We start from the raw sequence: 22,787 nt of genomic DNA, 5'->3' as shown, positions 1-22,787 counted from the left end.
TCCAGCTTTAAGTTTAGACTCACACGTCAAAACCATCTCCCGCTCTTGTTTCTTTCAACTGAGAAACATTTCAAAAGTCCGTAAACTGGTTTCTACTGCAGATCTGGAAAAAATCATCCATGCCTTTGTGTCATCACGCTTAGACTACTGTAACGCTCTTTTTACTGGTCTCAGCAAAACCTCCCTCTCACGCCTTCAAGCCATCCAAAATGCAGCAGCCAGACTCCTAACCAAATCCAGCAGACGAGCTCACATCACTCCAGTTTTACAGTCCCTCCACTGGCTCCCGGTAGAATATAGAATACAGTTTAAAGTTTTAGTTCTGACCTATAGAGCTCTTAACAACCAGGCTCCAAGCTACCTGTCTGAGCTTTTATCCCCACAAACCACCTCATGGAACCTTAGATCCACATCTGAAAACCTCCTGGCTGTTCCTTGAACCAGACTGAAAATCAAAGGGGACAGGGCCTTTCAGACTATTGCACCCAGACTTTGGAACAGTCTACCTTCAAATCTCCGTCTCTCTAACACTGTAGAGGTCTTTAAAAATCATCTTAAAACTCACCTTTTCATCCAGGCGTTCCCTCCCTAAATGTTCTAAAGATGGCTTTGTTCTTGTTCACACCTTTACTTTGTTTTTACTCATGATTTTATTTACTATTTTATCACTGCTATTGTTTTTCTGTTTTTATTGGTTAGAGGTATTTGCCCTGATCTTACTCATGTTGTACAGCGCTTTGTGATTTATGTCTGTGAAAGGCGCTATTTAAATAAACTTTTACTTACTTACTTAAACACCCATCCATTAGAGGGCGCTGTCTAAAAAGAAGCGAAAAAATGGAGGCGGGATTCAGCTTCTGGATCCCAAGTAGGCTTCCGTAGAAACAGGAAGTATTTTATTATTTAGTAGGTTTTCACTTCCTTCGACCTGGATTTGCTTTCTTGTGATCTAAGGAGGATTTGAACCGGTGAGAGCTTCTACAGCGTTCTTTTATTGTTCAGAGATAATAACTGACGTACGCGAGGTTTCCTGTGAAGCCAAAGCTGCAACAGAAGCGGTGTTCAGTGACTTTTAGCCACATAAACAAGATGACGCCGATAATCCCTGAAGGCTGTTTCTGACGTGACTTTCTGAGTTGTGGTTTTAATTTGAGTTTTAAATCTGGAAAAATAAAACCGTGTTTAGTTCAGGTTTTTGATGGTTTAGATTTGCTTTAGCACTGACCCGAACGCTGCTAAACAACACGAATAGCAACAAAACACCCGGGAACTGCCGTCTTGAGTTATTAAACACTCATAAGCACACAGTAACATCTTGTGTCTACCTGTCCAGTGTAAATGGGGGACATTCGCCAGTCTCTGCTGCCTCGCGACGTCCTGAGTGCTGCAAAGGAACTGCTGTACCATTTGGACATTTACATCTGCAACCTGGTGCAGTCTGGGAGGCAGCCTCCTCTGGTGGACTCCAAAACCCTCGAACTGGTGGAGGAGTTTATTCTGCACGCGCCCAAAGACAGAAATGCGCCAGTCAGGGTGAGGAAGAGTCTTGCAATGACTGAACAAACGGATCCAGATGTGGACGGCAAGTAGGACTTGTCTGTGTTTGTCTTACAGAAGATGAGCGCTCTCCAGGAGCTCCAGCTGTTGGAGATCATGTGCAGCTGTTTTCAGGAGCAGAGTCGAGATGCTGTCCGCCAGCTGATTTTCTCCACCCTCTTTAATCTCCAAGGAAACCAGGCAGATGAAAGTCGCATGATGCTGTTGGGCAAACTTGTTTCCATGGCAGTTGCTGTGGGCAGGGTTCCTATTTTGGAATGTGCTGCTACGTGGTTCCAGGTGAAGAGTCGATGACAAACTAGTCTGTTTTTTTTTCTGACATTGAAGTACTCCAAGGGGGGGGGGGGGGGGGGTGCAGGTTGGAGAAATAGGAAACCCTAGCGTCTCTGACTGCAGAGTTAAAGGATGTCAGAAGATCCTTTAGGGGCAGCAGATGGATGTGGAGATGGGTTTTCTTCCACAAACGCTCAATTTTTCTGCATTGGCGCTTCAGGCTGCGAAGGCTGTCATTAAACCAGGCAGTAGGGTTCACTGCAGGAACTGATCTGGTTCTGACAGGACAGATGTTGTCCAGAATGGAGAGGCAGGGTTCGTTAAACTGAGAAGTTAAGGAATCTGGGTCGTTATCAGAAGAACAGGGTGGATCAAAAGCAGCAGAAAAATTGCTAGCTGTGCTCTCATTAAGAAAACGAGAACTAACCATACGGCGAGCAGGAGGTGGTGACGCAGAAACTGACAAGTTAAAGAAAATGCAATGGTGATCTGAAATATAAACATCCTCAGGATAAACACTGTCAGCATTTAGACCCAGGGTAAAAACAAGTTCTAGAGTGTGCCCCCTGGTGTGTGTGGGGCCAGAAACATGCTGGGTAAAGCTGAAGGAGTCCATAAGGCTGGAGAAATTCATGGCAAAGTGATCAGAGGGATCATTAACGTGGATGTTAAAGTCACCAACAATCACCAGTCTGGACAGCTTCACAGTGGAGGATAGAAAGTCACTAAACTGAAAGTCGCATGATGCTGTTGGGCAAACTTGTTTCCATGGCAGTTGCTGTGGGCAGGGTGCCTATTTTGGAATGTGCTGCCACGTGGTTCCAGGTGAAGAGTCGATGACAAAGTAGTCTGTTTTTTTTTCTGACATTGAAGTACTCCCAGGGGGGGTGCATGTGTGTGTTTAATGACTGTGTTGACCTGTGTCCATCTCTTGCAGAGAACCCACGGTGTGTACTGCGTACGCCTGGCCCAGGTGTTGGTGGATGATTACTGTAGTATGGTACCGGGTTCTGGTCCCACTCTGCATAATATCCACAGCATGAGTCCACGCTTCTGCTGTCAGTTTATCACCGCTGTCACCACTCTGTATGACCTCAGCTCAGGTACGCGAAGCAGACTCAAAGGTAGAAAACAGATGAAAACGTGAAGCCTTATGAATAGAACCTCAACAGTATGTTGGTGGTGTGTTTACAGAGGAGCTCACCCCTCCGCTAGAGCTCCTCCAGATGATAGTGTTGTGGATCCAGGAGGACCCCCGCCTTGTCCTGATCACCTTCCTGAACACGCCCCTCTCTGGCAACCAGCCATTGAGCTGTCTTGACGTCACACCACTAGGTGGTTTGGTACGCTGGTGTATCAAAGCACCGCTGGCCTACAGGAGGAACGAGAAGCAGGTTCGAACTAATGGAAGCTCCGAGAGTGAGACAGACGCAGGACCTCTCTTCTCTGCTCTTCATTTGAGCGTCCTACAGGTGTGTGTGTGTGTGTGTGTGTGTATGCACACATATGAAGAGGTTTTTTTTTTTTTTTTTACCAGTTTTTCTTCTCTTATGTCACTTGTAGGTCTTCATGCTTTTGCCCAACATTCTCAGTGAGAAAGGGCTTTATGGTCACCTGGCTCTGCTGCAACTGGACTCCGTGGCTGCTTTGACCTCCGACCTTGCCCGACTGTTGGAGCAGACTGACGAACATACACACACATGTGCAGATGCTCATGCATTATCACAGCTGGCTCTTGACCGGCTGGCACAGGCCCTGCAGGTGGCAATGGCCAGCAGAGCCCTACTCTGCTCCAGAGGTAAGAGTTTGAGAGAGGTCCTAATACTGGTTCAAAGGCGAGGAATGATCAGAGTCCGAATTAGGGGAAGCTAAGGGGAGCCTGGTGTTCCGTTGATATGAGTCCCTCCATCGAGATGTGTGTGTTTTCCACTTAGTTGGAATCATCCACTCACCAAAAATAACCCTTAGCCTAACCATAACCCTAAAGCTAACATAGAAATCGTGTTACACAGAGTAGTTTCATAAATTATGATTATGCACAACGTACATTTTTGGTGACGAGGTGGTTATGGTTAGGGTAAGGGTTAGGGTGATGGTTATATATATTTTTTGTGAGTGGAAGGTTCCAACTCGGAGCTGGGTGGAAAACACTAGGAACGTCCCCTTCCAATATCCGGTCCGGCCCAAAAACGCTGTATCGGATTATATCGGACTGCATCGAAAATCTCCGACATAAGCTGTCCGTTTCGCTTTAAATTCCATTCCAGCTATTCTATCCAGCAGCGCCCCAGACCCAGCATGCGAGCCCACATGATCAGAACTGTGCACGCTAGCAAAGTAGCGAGGAGCAATGTCAACCGTGTGGCTGTGTTTTTTTTTTTTTTGTTAAAGTCCATAAGAGACCGGGTGGCTCAGTGCAACAGCAAGCACAAGTTTCCCGTGGTGAGACAGAGCCAGGTAACTTATACGTCCAACCTCATTGTGTGTTTGAAGCAGCACAAAACACTGCATGAGGATTTTTGCAATGTGTGAAATTGAAACTTTACCATACCACATTTATTTATAAAGCACCATTTCAAAATAGCATGGCAGCTAACCAAAGTGCTGTACATGAAAAAGCCAAATGCTTGGTCAAGAAACACAATAAGAACAGGCAAAATACATAAGAACAAAGCATAAATAGTCGGAGATAAAAAGTCCTACTAAAAACAATAAAATAGGAGAACAGTCAACAGCACTATAAAAAATAAAATAATGCGACGAATGATAAAAACATTTGAAATGGCACAAATAAAACGAAATAAGCTACCAGATGGTGCGAGGTGCCAAAAGTGTGCAACTGAATCATAAAAACGGAATTAAAAACTCAAATCTGGTGCTAGATTGTCATGAAAAGTGTCACGGAGGGAAGGCGATGCTAAAGAAGTGCGTTTTCAGGGCCGACTTGAAACTGCTAACAGAGGGAGCCAGACGCACACGGAGGGGCAGAGAGATCCAGAGTTTTGGGACTCTATAAGAGAAGGCACGTGATTTGTACCGAACCTTCGGAACAACAAGCAGCAGATGATCTGCTGACCGAAGGGCACGGGTGGGAACATACGGGGTCAGCAGGTCCGTCAGATAGGATGGGGATGGGCAGTAAAGCCTCGTAAACATATAACAAGACCTTGAAGTTAATCCTAAATTTGACTGGGAGCCAGTGTAAATCTGCGAGGATGTGTGTGATGTGCATGCGTCTGTCGGTGTTGGTTAAAAATCTGGCCGCGGCATTTTGAACCTTCTGCAGTTCGGACACTCAACTTGTAGCAGTTGGTCTATGGACAATGTTGTGTTGTTTTTTTCTTATGTCCCCGTCCTCAGCTGTTCCTACCATTTGCTGACAGTAAAACGTACCTGAAGTGACCTTGAATTTGTATTTTGTACAAAAAAATTATATCTGTTGTTTACTTGAAAATTTTATTTATTTATTTATTTATTTTTTATTCATTTGTTATACGTTATGTTTAAGGTTTATATTTATGCAACCAATGGTTAACAAAAAATTGTCATTTTTTTCATACTTACTGTTGCTGGATCTTGTTCTCCGATTGAGTAAAATCACTTGTTCAAGCCTTTCGTGCATTCCACACTATGAAATAGGTAAAAGTATGTTTTATTTATGCTGATATCGTATCGGATTGATTTTGGTATCGGTCAATACTGAAGGCTGCATTATCAGTATCATGTGGGAAATGAAAAAGTTGTATCGGGACATCCTTAGAGAACACACAGATCTCGATGGGGGGACTGATATCACCATAACACCGGCTCACCTGAAATCAATCAAAATCAGACACATGACAAGAATAGGTGGCTGTGGTCATTCGCAACCCGAGTCGCGCTACCTTAATAGAGATCAGAGGGTTTACATGAGGATTGGTTCAGGTGGAGGGAAAAAAAGGCACTTGAGTTACCCTCCAGCAGGAGGGCAGCTTTGCTCTTCACAAAAACACCTCAACAAATATGCAACAGACTTCAGACAACACAACATAACATGAGACTCCAATAGGAAGGCAGAGGGGGGCTGGGGTCCTGTTTCCCCCAGCGAGAGCAGCCATCTACGGCGCTCATCTACTGTACAGTCACAGGTGGGAGGGAGATCTTGGGAGAAGCGAAGAGCACACTGACTCCTGCAGATTGATGAAGTCCACCAATCCGAAGGCGGGGGGTAGGTCGGGTTTTCGCAGCATCTGTCTGCATTCCTTCGTGGGGGGTTGTTGCTAGCCGCTCAAAGCTACCAGGGCGTCAGATTCAGAAAACAAGAATTTGTTTGGGTCAGGCTGAGATAATTTTCCTCTCTGCCTTCAGTCTTTAAACTGATCATTTCCAGTCCTTCAGTGAAGCCAATTTTGGGTTTTTAAACCTGTCCATACCGTCCGGTGAGGGTAAGTCCTCATCTTACACACCCAGGGGGAGCTCGAAAAAGGTCAATTTTCTACCTATGTTGCATTATAGGCTTGTTAAAGAGCAAGTCACCCCCTACAAGAGTATTACTCCACTCCCACTTCATGTTTGAAAAATGCTACAAATGCCGTTGCCAGGCAGACCGAGAAGGCGGAGCTGCTAACAAATACACACACACACAGGCTCACGACAGCATTGTGACATCATAATGTACCAGTTTACATCATAGCATACCTCTTAGCCAATAGCGGTGGCCGATTTAAATTCAGATACAGTGCAGAGTTTTTACCTGACAACGGCACAACACTGCCAGTTTTAGGCAGAATATTTAAATTTTAACTAAGATGCACTGAAGTGCCAAATTATTGACTGCACGTGTCTGCAGCACGATTAGACACTCGTTTATTTAGTTTATCAGCAAAAAAAAGTTTATTTGGGGGTGACTTGCTCTTTAACAGCTATAATTACACTCTCAGCATACCAGGGTTTCTTTTAGGTGTTGATTGTTGACGCTCTCCAGGCAGCTGCGTCCTGCACACGGCCATAGTAACGTTCTCAAAGTGGCTCCACCCAAAAACATAAATGACCCGCAATCGTTTGTCAGCTCATATTCTCTGGTACTTTCTGTCCTTTATTCATGCCTGACACTCATGGCAGCTGCAGAGCTCATCACCCGTGCTTCGGTGACGTCACCTCACTGGTGCAACTGCACAGCCGCACACTCCGCTATTTATCCGGTCGGTAGATCCCTTTGATCTGCTTAGTTCAAAAGTAACTCAGAGGTAAAGAAGTCGGAAGCCAGGCAACAGTTTTTCTGGAGGACTGAGGGGCGATGCGGGAAGATCAGAGACGGACAGGAAATGAAAATAATCAAATAAAAAACAAGAAATAAAACAGAGTTTGAAAAGGAAAATGTAGATCCCACTACACGTTTTTACCATCATGAAGCAATAATTTGTAAGCATTTGTATATTCAGTACAATTGAAATCACCTTTAAAACTCAGTCCCACTCCCGGGGCCATTTCAAGGCATTTTGGGGGAAAGGGCAAAATAGACCCCCACTCAGTGGGCTCTCCCCTAGGCCTCTGTGTAATTCATACCCTGGGAATGAGTGATGGAGGGCAACCGAGATGACAGATTTAGAGATGAGTTTCACAGAGAAACATCTATTAGAAATAATATTGAAACATTCATTATGATTTTCACACGCAGGTTAAACATGAAAATAGTCTTCTGCCCCAGTTTCCTGTGTTAGCCACCGATGTAAACAGGACAAGGAAACACTCATGTTACAAAAGCCTGACAAATCTACATCACACTGTAAATCAGCATTCATGGACTTGCCCATCTTTAGCATCCAGGAAACGGCAGCATTAGCCACTCCACCACACAGCAGAACTCCTCCAGGCTTGTGTTATTTGTGGATATAAAACATCAAGGTTGCAAAGCAAACAGAGTGAGTGATAGAGTCGTTGTCTGAATATCAGGAAATAAGACTCCAGATCCTCCTGTTTTCTGCTCCCCCAGATCTGACTCACTTCTACTTCCTGAAACAGGAGCGCCAGAGCTTTGTTTTCAACAGAGATCATCTCACAAGGCATTCATTTATTCTAGAGACCACTGCGGATGTGTTAAAATAAGTATGCCCTCTACAATTCAACTCATCCTTCTGTCGTTCATTAGCAACAACATCTGTTCTGTCACGATTTGGGGATGTTTGGACCCAAAATGCAGTACCCAGGATGACACGAGGCAGGAGATGAAGTAAAGTAAATAATCCTTTATTCACAGGATGAAAACAAAAGTGAATCCAAAGGCAGGGAGCCAAAAATCCAGAAGAAGAACCAAGAGCACACAAACTGGGACGAGACCAAGGCTCACACAGAGCACCAGAACACGCTGACACACAAACAATGGACCGACACCAAACAGAGACAAGACAGGGCTTAAATACACAGGGAGAACAATTAAGGAAACAGGAAACAGGTGTGTGGAGTGAGGACTGGAGGGAAGGCAGGTGACACCTAACTGAAATGCAGACAAAGGACACATGAGGGCGCCAAGAGACACAAAAGGGAATCCAGAGAGGGATGGAGGACACCAGGAGGCACATGAAGAAAGGGGCAGACGCAGATCATGACATGTTCTACATGTTAGAACAAACTCCGTTTACTGAGGGTTTTGTCCTCGGAGGCTTTGAGTTTGGTCTGGAGTTAAAGGAGCATTATGGAAGTTTGACAACCAAAACATGTATAGAAATAATACATTTCTTCTTCATACATTCTCCTGCAATGCCCTGGTCCTGTAGAATGAGCCCTGGCATTTTTACTGTGATTGCCTGTTTTTCTGTAAAATCACAGAAAAAGAGAGATGCTCGGGTCGAGCAGGCTGCTTCATGCGCGTTCACGCTCAGGCATCGCCCGTAGCGTTTGCTATCCGTAGCTTTAGCAGCAGAGAGAGAGGCAGTGCCACTTTGTCGCTGTTCCTAACGCCTAGTGACAAAGCTAGCTACATTTCTGAGAACCCTTAGCTACTTTCTGTAGAACTTTCTTCTAGATATTTCCTGCAAATTAGCAACAAAATAGCCATTTTCACTCCGAACCGTTCTTTGAACGTTGTTTCAGCTGTCATCAAGGATATGAATGTTACAGATACAAAAGATGTCACTGGTGCTTTAGCTCACCTAGTAAGACGTCAGACTCTCGTGCAGAAGACCCGGGTTCGATTTTGGATGTGAACATAGTTTATTTGGAGTCTCTATTTTACATTAATGGTATATTTTTTTACAGTAAGAAGCCCAAATTTTTATTTGAGACTCGCCGAACGGCATTGAATTCACAGATAAAAAAGATGTGGGTTCAACTTTCATTTTGGAACAATTTTTCAAGCAAGGGAAGGGAATGATCTGAGCATGCAGGAGGACTGACCCATCATAAACCTTTGTCGGCTGTGCTGAAGAGAAAGCTACAGAACCACATTATTTAATTAATTAGCTGTGTGTTCTCCTGTCCTCTGTCCTCCGCCCCCCCCCCCCCACACACACACACACGGGACTGTCTCAGCTGTTATTTTCGTTAAAGAGTGTGCATGTACAGCATGCGCGCCTCGTGCACGAGCCCACTATTGAAGCTGACGTTAAGCTTTTGGCCTGAGGGGGCAATCGCGAGTATACAAATTCAAAACTCCGTAAAGTCCCTTTAATGACGGTTCGGAGTGAGCGCTAAACATTAAGAACTCAAAGCCTGGGAGCCACTTCCAGTTGTGTTACAATTTTATCTGACCTGTGAGATCATATTTTGTACGTTTTCTTCACCACATAGAATTTTCTTGAGGGGGGTAGTTTTTATTTTTATACCCTATTTTGACTTCTCCTCACAGATGTCTTCCTCATACAGTTTTTCTTTAGTTTTTTTCTTTTTTCTTTCCAGAGCATTTCTGTTCCCTCTGTAGTGGAACAGTGCTTTTGAATATTGATCATGTTGTATTTTGTCTTTCCAGAGGACCTGAGAGCCATCTGTTCCCGCCTCCCTCACAACAAGTAAGAGCTAATAAGTGCCGCCAGAATCTGATCCAGAATCATTCACATCATTTAGTGTTTCTTTTTGCAAAGTAAAAATGAAAACTATTTTCGTATAAAATGAGTTGTGACATGTCAGCCTCTCTGTGGTTGGTTCCATTAAAGGAGCAATATGTAAGAACTTTACAGTGAAATAATCTCAAAACAGTCTAATGTTTAAATCATGTTGGAAGGAAGGTTAAACGAGAGAGAGAGATGTAGTTACTGTTTACAATCAGTGAGCAAGCAAGGTTGCTGAATCTGAGCAAAGCTAATCCTGCAGCGGCGGCATTTGTGGTTCAACACCAGCAGGCCATAAGCTCAAGAGTTGTTAAATAAACCGAAGTCAGTAAACAGGAGCGACCCAGAAGTTATTTCTGGTATCCCTAAGAAGCCACGGCATCTTGTAATATTATTCTAATATTGTGTGAAGCAGGCTAGAGGCTAACATTGGGCTAACAATGCTAAGAGTGAATTTGACGCAAATAGTCAGCTCGTAAAATATTCCAAGCTGCTTTTTTCAATTAGGAACAACTCAATATTACAGTGAAATGTACGTGTGAAGTGAATAATGAGTCAATCGTGCCATTTTACTACTTTAATGAATCGTTCAGAACTGTCACATCAAGCTAACCACAAGACCACAAACAACACTTTCTGCAATGTTGGAGGCATGTTATTGTACACGTGTTGTAAGTGCTCCCGAGCATAAAACACCCAAAGGTGCCAACACCAGATATGACAGTGTATTTATCTACTTATCAACTTACTGTGTTTGACTCGTCTTTTCTTGTCATCTAGAATCTTCTGGTACTGATCCGTAACTGGTAACAGCCATGAAACTCAGTTTGAAGTTGTTTTTTAGAACAATGGACTGCAGTAGCTACGTTAGACCACAAGATATCATTTTTACTTCTTTCTTACATATTGCACCTTTAATTTTGTGCAGCTTGTTAACCATAAACTTACTCATACATTAAGTTCCCTATAATAGAGGCTTAAGCCTAATTTATATTCTCCGTCAGCTCCGCGAGGCAGAGACGCACACGCATTGACTGAGACGTTTTGCTTTCAGACTTCTTTATCAGCTGGGGACTGTTGCAAATCAATTCCCCACCAGGACAATGGAGGCCGTAGCACCATTCTGAGTTATTCTGCCACCATTACAGTCACGTATCCGGTCCACGATAATGTATCTACTGTTGTGTTTACATTGTTTAAATGTATTTCACAGACTTTTTAACACGGACAAGTTTGTCCCTCATTCCCCTCCAGGCTCCACCTCTTCATGTGATCGACACCTCTAAACTCACGTTTCTCATCTCTTCCGTCCACGAATAAATCTCTTGCTGCGTATCTTTAATCTCCTTCAGTCACGGGGGAATAAACGTTCATATTTTCAGACTTTTTCCACAATCCAGTCTTCAATCTGTTCCGTGTCTGCTGCTAAATATCTCTTTATTTTTTGAAGAGGCAAAGACGGCGCTGCTGACGAATGAAAACAGGAAGCAGCGTCCTGACCAATCACAAGCTTGCGGTCTCTGTCTCTTTGGACAGATAGGTCAAATTTGGGGCATGTCTCCGTCTTCCTCCACAAGCCCGTCAGAGGGATCTTGCATCTATGCGTAATGTCGTTGCGTGTGTCCGTCTCGACGCTGACAGAGAAGTTAAAATTAGGCTTTACAGATATGACACTGATAAAGTAGCTGTTTTAAAAAGTCCCAGATTGTGATGTCACAAATGGGGAAATTTGCATGAAAACCACCTCTTACATCAAAGGAGAGAGCTGCTGCTGGAGGAGCAGCGGCTCTACTCGGAGCTTCTCTAGCAGCCAATCAGAGGATGGTTTTCTTTAAGTGACATAGCCCTGAAACGACTCATTCTGGAAGGGACTGAAAATGCCAAGAATAAACTGCTGACATTATTTTATGTGAGACGAATTTAGAGCAAATAAACAGACCATAGAAAAGTTATACCTTAAAGAGTGATAATTCGTTTCCTTTATTTGAGCTAATTTATTGTCATCTCTTCCATCCTCCTGACGTGTTTGGGTCCTTTTTAAGTGTCACTCTCCAGCTGTGTGTGATTTATTGAGTGAAACCAAACAGGATTGTTTCATCTTTGTGTTCCAGTTTGCTCCAGTTGGTGTTATCTGGACCAGTGATGTACTACAACAACATCCACACCCCTCCACTGGCCTACAGCCCACACACTGCTCATTCGCCCATTGCCTCACACACCACGCTCCCCACTCTGCCCACACACACACCTCTGGTCTCCCACCCTGCCTCTCACACTCAGTACCACACGCAGCCATTCATGACAGGAGTGCAGTTCCCATTCCGACCCAGCCACTGAGTGTGTGTGTGTGTGTGTGTGTGTGGTGTGTGTGTGTGTGTGTGTGTGTGTGTGTGTGTGTGTGTGTGTGTGTGTGTGTGTGTGTGTGTGTGTGTGTGAGAGAGAGATATTTTTTTTACTGTGTCATTAATACTCTTTGAAAATGTGACAGGTGTTAAATAAATATTTTCGATCATATTTTTTGAAGGTGTAGTTCTCAACATCAACCACTGGAGGTCACTGTTGTCTGGTCTCTACAACACATCAGGGTTTTATACACCTGGAGGGACTCGGCTAGAAGTTAAAGTTTTGACCAAATGCAAAATGTTTTCAGCTTCATCATCTTTACTTAGACTCAGTTTTCTAAGTGACAGTTGAGTAGTTCAACCCGAGCTTCTGGTGTAAAGTTGAACAGCAGAAGAAGAAAAGTGTTTTTGTATAGCGCCTTTCAAGATAAAAATCTCAAGATGCTTCACAAGCACATAAAATAAATAAATAAGGAAGACCAAAATAAACAAAAGCTACAAAGATGAGCTGAGAAAACAAATTCAACACAATTAATTAATTACGCATGAATTATGAAATCTTCAACCATGATTTTTTTAACAATTTTTTTCATTCATCTTTAGATGAAAAACATTTCAATAACTGTGTGAATGAAGCAATTTTCAACAAATATTTTTGTAATATTTAATCATTTATAAATAATGTATTACATGTCCGCCTCAGTGGACAGCGTGCAATCTGAACATGAAATATGTTGGCTTGACTTGCTGAAGTCCAAATGGAGGGGCTCAAATGCAATAAAGTCTTCAACAGCTGTGCTTAATAGCAAAAAAAAAAAACACACAATTTTGAGTACCTGTCCACTGTAGTGACCATTATGCATCAAAGGGTTCATGATGCTGTGAGCTAACAGCAGTGGGCTTTAGGCCTGGGCCTGTTTTCATACTGATAAGATATTCAGAGAAGCTAAAAAAAAAAATCACACGCACCCCCTTCCTTCAGCAGGACCCCAGCTGCTATCATCCAGGATGGAAATTGCATCATCTGCTTTAAGCCTTTCACTTCCTCGTTTCAGGCTAAATGAGCTGTTAAGCTGGTCTAAAAGTGGCCCCTCTTCACCTGTTCTTACTTCCTGTTACCTGAATTCACCAGAAATATCTTTTCCTGCTTCCTTTAAGAAAGTGGAATTTTTTTTACTTCATTGAAGTAATGTTTCTGTTTGATTTCTCCCGGATCAGTCCGGTGAAGACATCGCGGCCGAGTCCGGTCAGAGAGGTGTACCTTTGGAGGGAGAGATCCCATCACGGTGTCTGGCTGGCTGCTGGAGGCTGATTGTGATGTCCACGTGTGGGTTTCCTCCCTGCAGAGTGGGTGGGGATGTGATAAGGACATCGTTTCTCGGAAAGTGATGCGTTGCTTTTAGGCCTGCTACGGTGACGTGCAGAGATACGGTTCAAGTGAAAGAAGCGGGATCGGAGAAAGCGGGTTCTTCTTCGTGCCTTCCAGGGTGCAAGCCGTATGCAGAGAGCGACAAAGTCCAGCACCGACCCCGATTCTCTGACATGACTTTTCGTTGTCAATCATTTGTTGTCATGAAACTGCACTGAAGACCTGTTATTCATTACTCTGTTGTAATTTAAACGAGATCAGTAAGGAAGACACCAACACACACATCATACTGATAAACAGACTTTGGTCACCTCATTAGGAACACCTTTCTAGTATTTTGCCTTCAGAACCACCTGAATTATTCAGTAGTGGACTTAAGATGTGTGAAACCTTCCTGGGGTTCTGGGCCATGTTGAGATAACGGCATCACACATGCAGCAGATGGCTGCACGCCCACGATGCAGGTGTTAGTCCCGCCTGTTCTCACTTCCTCGATCATGAACGGAGCAGCAAAAGTTCACCACGGCAGACGTTCCTGGAGACGCCACTCGGCCCTGCAGGTCAACTCTGATGCTGTCCATCGTTACAGTCGTCACACATTCAGGAACGACGGAGTGAACGTCTACTGGTCCAGCGTGATGTTAAACATTACCAGCAGGGACGTGGGTGATGTCGTGTCACCCTTAAGGCACATTTTGATGCCTTTAAAGAAGAAATGAAAACAATGGTTTAATTAGCTCTAAGTCTTAAATGAGCTGACCTGGAGACAAAAAGATGTAAACACTAGCGGTGTCCTCACTCGCAAGGTCAACCTAATGGAAGTGAGCATAAAGCATGTTGGTGCGGTTCCGTCTGGCCCTGAGCTGTTGCTGATGAGGGTTAAAGCTTTTAGGGATCTGTTCGTCTTTAGGAGTTGTTCAGGGGGGTGTGAGACATTCAGTGGACGTGAAAATGGATTTATCAGGGTGTGTTAGTAGAGGCAGGACATTTCCATGCTTTATTAATCTTTTTAGGACAAACATGTGAGGGGCACATGCTGCTGTTGGGGGGGGGGGGGGGGGGGGATTATAACGTGGTTATAAGCGCAGCAAATCTATTCTTCGTCACGCCAGCTGAGATCTGTCCCTAAAAAAAAGGCCGTGGCCCCATGGCTGTGGTGTCCGCCCCCCATCGTTGCGTTTTGTGGATTCTCTCTTGAGTTTTTAGGAAACATTTACAGACATGGCTTTTTAATCTGGTTTTAAATGTCCTCGAGACTTTTTGTTGTCTCTCTTCGACTGTTAGTTTTAGCCAAATATTCTTCCAATTCTGTCTGTTCCTCTCATTCTGGTCTTGTGTTTTTGCCATTTGGTTGCGAAGCACTTAGTGGTTTTTATGTTTATGTTTATTCATACCTGAGAAAGGTGCTATATAAATCCACTTAACTTATCATTTTTATTTTTTTACTACTGTGCTGCTTTGTTTGGTTATTGCACAACAAAACTGAGTTGTTTTTTTCTCCTTTGTTGTTAATTATTTACCTGATATTTAGGAACTGCCACGTTTCTTGTGGTGGCTCAAGAACTGAACTGTTTGCTTGTTTTCTCTGCAGAGTCCAACTTTAACAACTGATGACACCATATGGGTTGTTCAGTCAGACCTCTGGGTGTGTGAGGTGGGATGTAGTACCTGTAGAGTTATAATGCATCCATCCATCCATCTTTTGAACCCGCTTGTCCATGTAAGGTCGTGTGTGTGTGTGTGTGTGTGTGTGTGTGTGTGTGTGTGTGTGTGTGTGTGTGTGTGTGTGTGTGTGTGTGTGTGTGTGTGTGTGCCTATCTCCAGCGGTCAACGGACAATCAGGCGGGGTACACCCTGGACAGAGAGCCAGTCCATCGCAGGGCAACACAGAGACACACAGGACAAACAAACATGCACACACACACACACACACACACACCTAAGGACAATTTAGACAGACCAATCAACCTAACAGTCATGTTTTTGGACTGTGGGAGGAAGCCGGAGTACCCGGAGAGAACCCACGCATGCACAGGGAGAACATGCTAACTCCATGCAGAAAGATCCCAGGCCGGGAAGCGAACCCAGGACCTTCTTGCTGCAAGGCAAAAGAAGGACTGTTGAACCTTTCTAAGTTTTCTCCTTTAAGATAAAAAAATCGAACCAAAACCACTGATGAACTAACCTTGTTGCTACATATCAGCTTGGCCCATTTCCTCGGTTCCAGGTAATTTCACCAGACTCTTGCAGCACGCACGTGGCTCCATTTCACCGGGGCGGTTCGAAAGGACCATTTCCCTGCTTATTTCAGAAACCAACTGTTTGCAAAGTCAATTTTTGTCCCCTGCACTTTTTACCATCCAAAAACAATATTACGCTATAGTAACTCATTAACTGCCAGCCATTTCCTGATCAGAGAAGTCCTTCGCTGCCAGCGTTTTAAAAGTCACAGAGCGTGGTGCTCTAGGATGATGCCAACGCCCAAACTACCAAAACAAAGTAGACTCACCTCTTACATCAGGAAGAATCTGTGTGTTTCGAGTGTTATTTGTTCTTTCATTATCCGTTGTCGAATTGTGATCGGCAGAAGCTTTTCCGGTTCGCGCCTCACTTTTTTTTACAGCAGCGGTCCAAAACGATCTCCTAACACATGGAATGTCTGCTTCCTGATCTCATGACGTGTGACGTTCGCAAATGAATATCGACTTTAGAGCTGGGATGTTTGTTCTCACGGTGCAGGGGCTCATTTTTTTCTTCGCAGGGTGGTTGGGGTCTCCCTTAGAGATAGGATGAGAAGCTCAATCATTTGGGAGGGGCTCAGAGTAGACCTGCTGCTCCTCCACATTGAGTTATATATGTTGTGTATGTGTGTGTGTGTGTGTGTGTGTCCGCTCTGTCTTCTCCATCCCCAGTGAGTCGTGGAGGATGGCTGCTTATACTGAGCCAGGATGCTCTGGAGGTTTCTTCCTGTTAAAAGGGAGTTTTCCTCTCCACTGTCGCTAAATGCTTGCTTAGTATGAGGATTGCTGTAAAGACTCTGACACTAGTCAGTGACTCGATGCAATTTGTTGGGTTCCTTATATAGGAAACTTTTTTCTGATTGGCTTAATGAACTGACCTGTATTGGAATGTTTACTGTGTGAAGTGCCTTGAGATGACTCTTGTCGTGATTTGGCGCTATATAAATAAACTTGAATAGCATTGAATTGAGCGGAGCCAGTTGAGGTGGCTCGGACATCTGATCAGGATACTTCCTTGGTGAGGTTTTCCAAGCATGTCCAAGTGGGAGGAGAACCATAGAGAGACCCAGGGCACGCTGGAGGTACTATGTCTCTCACCTGGCCAGGGAACGGCTTGGGATTCCCCCAGAAGAGCTGGTTCAGGTAGCTGGGGAGAGGAAAGTCTGGGCCTCCCTACTTAGGCTGCTGCCCTCTGCAACCCAACCCCAGATAAGCAGAAGAAAATGGATGGATGGAGTTTATTAAGCTAAATAAACTGATCTGATCTGTGAAACAAATGAGAAACAATCTACGTTTTATTGATCACATATATTAACTATTGAGCATGCTTGTAATTCTCAGCTCCACTTGCAGAAGATCATTAGTCAGGATTTTGATGTGGCATAGGATCCAAGAGCAGGGGGGAGATCCGTGGGAGGCAGGAAGGCAAACTCCAAATGGTTTAAAGGTGTAGTATGTAGAACATGGAGTTTTACAGTGAGAAAATGCCAAAAGAGTTTAAGGTTTCAGTCATTTTGGAAGGAAGGCTAAACTGAAACATTTTTCACATCCAGCTGCTGCGGGATCGTCAGTTTTTCTCCTTTCAAAACAAAGGAAGGAGGGGCGTAGCTACTGTTTACCACCAGTGAGTGTGGGGGTGCCATGTCTCCTATGAGCTAATACTGCAACTTCGACAATTGTAATTTAACAACGGCCGGCACAAAGCTCCAGAGTTGTTTAAAGTGGTTGCAGTAACCCAATTTTTACCACAGGATGTCGTTTTTACTTCATTTCTACATTATGCACCTTCAATCATGGACGTCGTTGTTTGGGGGGGCAGGGGAGACATGTCCCCCCCACTTTTTCCAAAGACAAGTTTTGACCCCTGCACTTTTTACCATCCCAAAACAATATTACACTATATTAAATTGACACTGGTTGAGCTCTAGGACCAAGCGGAAAACAATTGTTTGTGTTGAAGTCTGTTTCCCATTAGAGCATACTGTAAAGATACCCCCACCCCCCGTGTCCCCCCACTTCTAAAGTGAAAATTACGTCCATGCCTTCAATGATAGATGAAACTTTCAAGTACAGGAACAAGGCACTAGAAATGCTTAAGGACACAGGAAGTGAGGAAGAAGGAAATGGCAGACTAAGAAACAACGTACAAAACAGGAGACACCAGCAGAAACCAGAGGGAGGTGAATGATTGACCGGGAACCGGGGAATCGGTGATTAATGTTGCCAAGTCTGTATAATTAACCTGGGAGCTCCGGGACAAACCAAAACATACTGAGAACAACCTGAAACAAACAATCACTAGAGAACAGATTGTGACAATCACATAATAATTCATTGGTTTAGCAACTATGTTTGCAGTTCTTTGGTCTTACTGCGTTTAAAAACGAGTTAGACAACCCTCTGGTGAAAACCCAACAAAATACTCAGAGAACAGCGGAGTGGTCCAACGCCACAGCGAAGCTTGGTTGTCCTTGACTTACAGCTGAGGTAGGGGTTTGAACTTTAACCAGGCCTTTGGCTGTTGGACGGATGGCTCACTCTGGAATACTTTAGAGTTCATGGTTGACTCGGTGACTCCAGGGTTACAGAGCAGGCCTTTCACCACCCTGCTGACAGCTGGCGTGAGCAGTTTCTGCAGACGTTAACTTAGATTTAGGTCAAACCTGCACAGTCCATGATGTTCACAAAGCGACATTGTGACCCTAAGCCATGTTATTTCAACTGAACTCGCTAAGCAGGCCTGTTGAGTCGCGGATGAGCCTTCTGGGTATTTCAGAGCATTTCACAAGCTGACCTTTGACTCCTGGAAACTTGGTGGGACATCTACTCCAGGAAACCCTAGTAGGTTAAGCATGTTTTACTAACTACATTACAGTTGCTTCAGTAGCTCAGAAAGTAGAGCGGCTTGTCCAGTAATTGGAGAGTTGTAGGATCAATTCTACCGTTGTGTCCTTGGGCAAGACACATTGCGTGTTGGTGGTGGTCAGAGGGACTGACAACCCTCTGTCAGTGTGCCCCAAGGCAGCTGTGGCTACATTGTAGCTCATCACCACCAAGGTGTGAATGTGTGTGTGAAGGTATGAATGACTGATTGTGTTGTAAAGCACCTTGGGTGGTTCTAGGACTCTAGACGGCTCAAATAAGGGTTATTTACCATTTATGTAAGCCCTTTCAAATCAGTTTAAGCTAGCTTAGCATTTTTCCCTTTAATTAACATTTAGATTGCAAAATATGAAAATGAAATTGGGGAAAAAGCGAACTGAGGTCTCGAAGATCTGATAAAAAGATTAAAGTTTTTTTCATGATAACTTGTTGATAAAACTGAATGATCCTTTTCTAACGTTTAGATGCAGTAAGCATGTACCTGGTCTACGAAGGATAAGCACATCAAAGATTTAAGTGTTGCGCAACGACCTCCTTCAGACGTCCTACAGAGGTGCTCTGGGCCGACGGACTCAACATAGACACGATCTGCGCGTCCGTGAGACATTCGCTGTTTGCAGGGAAGTTTAAAATGTTCAGTCAGGCGCTACAGAGATGTCTTTAAAACACAAAATGGAAACTATCAGTTTAACTCAAACAAATCCTCATGTACTTCCACTTTTGTATGATTCATTCAACGGTTCTGATACACTATTCCTATCCCTTGAGTGGTTTGTGTTCCCGTGGAGCAAAAGAAGCTTAGGCCTTGCAGCTCTCAATGTGCCCACTGTTCATGACTGCACCAAAACCCACAAGCGTTAAAACAACAGCACTAAACTTCTTGAGAAACTACTTACTACACTACTTTTGCACAGCTGGAGAACAGCTGCAGCGATTTGAGTTACAGTTATTATATAAAATAAAGTTTTAGCCTGAGTTAGGATTTTATTTTGAAGGCCAAACCTCAGATGTGAAGAATGATTTCACTGGGAAATAACTAAATGAACCCACCCCTGAGCCAGCTGTACATTCGTGGCCTTAAACAACAGAACACCACCACAACCACCTGCAATAAAAAGGCTCTTGAACTTTCAGGGCTCTAAATCTTTGAAAGTGAAACCACAGAGTGCTCTGAATGATCACATCAGCTGTTTTGTTTAGCAGCAGATCTATGGTGGTGGGGGGTGGTGGTGGTGGTGGTGGGGGGGGGGGCAACACAGAGACACACAGGGCAAGCAATCATGCACACACTCACACCTAAGGACAATTTAGACAGACCAATCAACCTAACAGTCATGTTTTTGGACTGTGGGAGGAAGCCGGAGCACCCGGAGAGAACCCACGCATGCACAGGGAGAACACGCTAACTCCATGCAGAAAGATCCCAGGCCGGGAAGCGAACCCAGGGCCTTCTTGCTGCAAGGCAACAGCTCTAACCACTGCGTCACTGCGCAGCCCTCCTAAAAACCTGAATTTCAAAAGTTTATATCTCGTGGATCCCAATAAATACGCTGAATCTGTCGCACCATCTCTACTCATTTAAACCTCCTAAACAGAAGTGGTGGAAACTTGCACCGTGGGAACTTTAGGAAAGCCCGAAAGGGCATTAACAAATCACCGGTTCCCACTAAATAGATGTTAGCATCGGGTATAAACACATAATCACTGAAGTCATACAAAAAGTATGATTATAGGGACAGTCCCGTAATCCCACGTGAGCTGTTTTCGCTCAGTAATCAGTGTTTAAATGTGACGGTAAATAAACATAATGGAAAACTGTGTGTTCTGTTTCGAGAGCTACTAATAATTTACCACCGTTGTCGACGGTTTTAAACATGCCCACCACCAACACCCAATGGCAGTGTTTGTTGATGCCGCTGCCCTGTCTGAATAAACATCACAGAGTCAAATCAGAACCATTATCAATATTGTTCCCCTTTTCCAACTGCTGGAACGGGATATGTGTGTATTTTTCTGACACACAGGCACCAATCAAACAGATCTGAGGTGACAGGAGGATGATTAAACTTTGCACTTTAAATCTGAATTATATAATACCCTGCCACTGTAGGTCCGGTACATCAGCCACAATGTGACTTACGTGCCTGAAAGAAGTTTCCAGTCAGCTTAGCAGGAAAAATGTGTGTGTGTGAGTCAGGTCAAACTGAAAACCTCTGCACTGCACCTTCTTTCCTCAGACAGAACTAACGTTTTCACAGCTGCAGAAAGCAAAAACATTATTGAGTGAACTGTGGGCTCTAAAGAGGCAAAGGCACTGGCAGAGGGTATAACGTTGACTCGTTTCAAGGTGAGCAGTCTGTGGAAGACGCCATTCTGTCTGTGACCCACAGGGGATCATTCAAGGTCATCCAGAGCTCAGCTGGGTCATCGGCTGCCCTTAAGTAAACTAAAGTTTGGAAAGAAAAATATGAATACTTTTATTTTGAAAATCTATTTATTTTAACCCTTTGATGCATGAATTATGAAATCTTCAACCATGATTTTTGTAAAAAATTTATTCGTCTTTAGGTGTGAATTAAACAAATTTCAAAAAATATTTTTTGTAAAATTTTATAATTTACAAATAATTTATTACATGTCCACCTCAGTGGACAGCGTGCATTCTGGGCATGAAAAATGTTGGCTTGGCTTACTGAAGTCCAAATGGAGGGGCTCAAATGCAATAAAGTCTTCAACAGCTGTGCTTAATAGCAAAAACAAATAAATAACAATTTTGAGTACCTGTCCACTGTAGTGACCATTATGCATCAAAGGGTTAACAATACTTTTATCCTTTTTTAACCATTAAAACATCTCAATGAGATCAAGATCTTTTTTTCAAGAGACAGCTGTCCAAGAAGGCTGTCATTTCCAAAAGATTTAATAAAAAACCAGAAAATGCAGCATTTGCTAACAACAAACAAAAGCATGTTCTAAAGCAGGGCAGCAAGCACAAGATCAAAAGCAGGATGTATCCTCTGTCCTGCAGAAGTAAAACAGATAATACCGTGTTGTCATTCTGAAAGTCCTTAATTTGTGGTTTGACTTTGGTATTGACAAAAAGCTAGCATTTAAAGTAGCTTAAGTAAAAATAGTCATTATGATTAAAGAAAGGCTTTTGTAATGCTGTGTTTTCCGTGGATCCTAAATGATTATTGACACACATTCATTAATGTGTTTTTTGGTCTTTTACATTCAGCCCGTCTGGATCACAAACTTATTTTAAATAGTATATTTGTGCACACTTGTTTAGTACAAAAGGCATGCCTCTACACTTGTTATTAACATCCATCCATCCATTTTCATCCGCTTATCCGGAGTCGGGTCGCGAGGGCAGTAGCCTAAGGCGAGAGGCCCAGACTTTCCTCTCCCCAGCCGCTTGGGCAAGCTCCTCTGGGGGAATCCCAAAGTGTTCCCTGGCCAGGTGAGAGACAGTCCCTCCAGTGTGTCCTGGGTCTACCTTTAGGTCTCCTCCCAGTTGGACGTGCCTGGAAAACCTCAACAGGGAGGTGTCCAGGAGGCATCCTGACCAGATGCCCGAGCCATCTCTACTGGTTCCTCTGTTATTAACAAACATATTTCATATTTAATGTTTATGTGTGTGTGTGTGTGTGTGTGTGCGCACGTGCGTGTGTGTGCATGCATGTGTGCTCTGTCTTCTCGATCCCCAGTGAGTCATGATGGATGGCTGCTTATACTGATCCAGGGTCCTCTGGAAGTTTCTTCCTGTTAAAAGGGAGTTTTGCTCTCCACTGTCGCTACATGCTTGCTTGCTGTAAAGACTCTGACACTAGTCAGTGACTCGATGCAACCTGCTGGGTTCCTTATATAGGGAACTTTTTACCGATTGGCTTAATGAACTGACCTGTATTGGAAAGTTTACTGTGTGAAGCGCCTTGAGACAACTCTTGTCGTGGCTTGACGCTATATAAATAAACTTGTATTGAATAGAATATTTATTGCTTTTGTTTATTTGCTACTTTGAATAGAAAGCACAAAATAAACTTCAGTGGATTTTATAATCGTTGTAAAGAAACATTTATGATGGTGTCATCTGCTACAT

The 22,787-nt window shown here is 43.7% G+C and overlaps 1 protein-coding gene across 1 annotated transcript; it reads left to right on the top strand.

The window, feature by feature from the left end:
- The first annotated feature begins 858 nt into the window (after nt 1-858).
- On the top strand, nt 859-12,365 carry ints15 (integrator complex subunit 15). The gene is made up of 8 exons (XM_054747735.2): nt 859-968; nt 1,334-1,533; nt 1,615-1,836; nt 2,768-2,933; nt 3,025-3,302; nt 3,394-3,628; nt 9,773-9,812; nt 11,963-12,365. The coding sequence occupies exons 2-8, from the start codon at nt 1,339-1,341 to the stop codon at nt 12,186-12,188; spliced, it is 1,362 nt and encodes a 453-aa protein (XP_054603710.1). The 5' UTR covers nt 859-968; nt 1,334-1,338; the 3' UTR covers nt 12,189-12,365.
- The last annotated feature ends 10,422 nt before the right edge of the window (nt 12,366-22,787 follow it).

The sequence above is a fragment of the Nothobranchius furzeri genome, chromosome 11 (genome assembly GCF_043380555.1).
Source record: "Nothobranchius furzeri strain GRZ-AD chromosome 11, NfurGRZ-RIMD1, whole genome shotgun sequence".
Lineage (NCBI taxonomy): Eukaryota > Metazoa > Chordata > Actinopteri > Cyprinodontiformes > Nothobranchiidae > Nothobranchius > Nothobranchius furzeri.
The sequence above is the reverse complement of the archived record's forward strand: the minus strand, read 5'-3'. Positions and strand labels throughout refer to the sequence as shown.

What these genes read in the sequence shown, in the direction of transcription:
- ints15 (XM_054747735.2), top strand. Translation starts at nt 1,339, where the DNA reads ATGGGGGACATTCGCCAGTCTCTGCTGCCTCGCGACGTCCTGAGTGCT. An exon ending in GTGCTGCTACGTGGTTCCAG is followed by an intron (nt 1,837 to 2,767) that starts GTGAAGAGTCGA and finishes CATCTCTTGCAG; the next exon opens with AGAACCCACGGTGTGTACTG. An exon ending in TCTGTATGACCTCAGCTCAG is followed by an intron (nt 2,934 to 3,024) that starts GTACGCGAAGCA and finishes GTGTGTTTACAG; the next exon opens with AGGAGCTCACCCCTCCGCTA.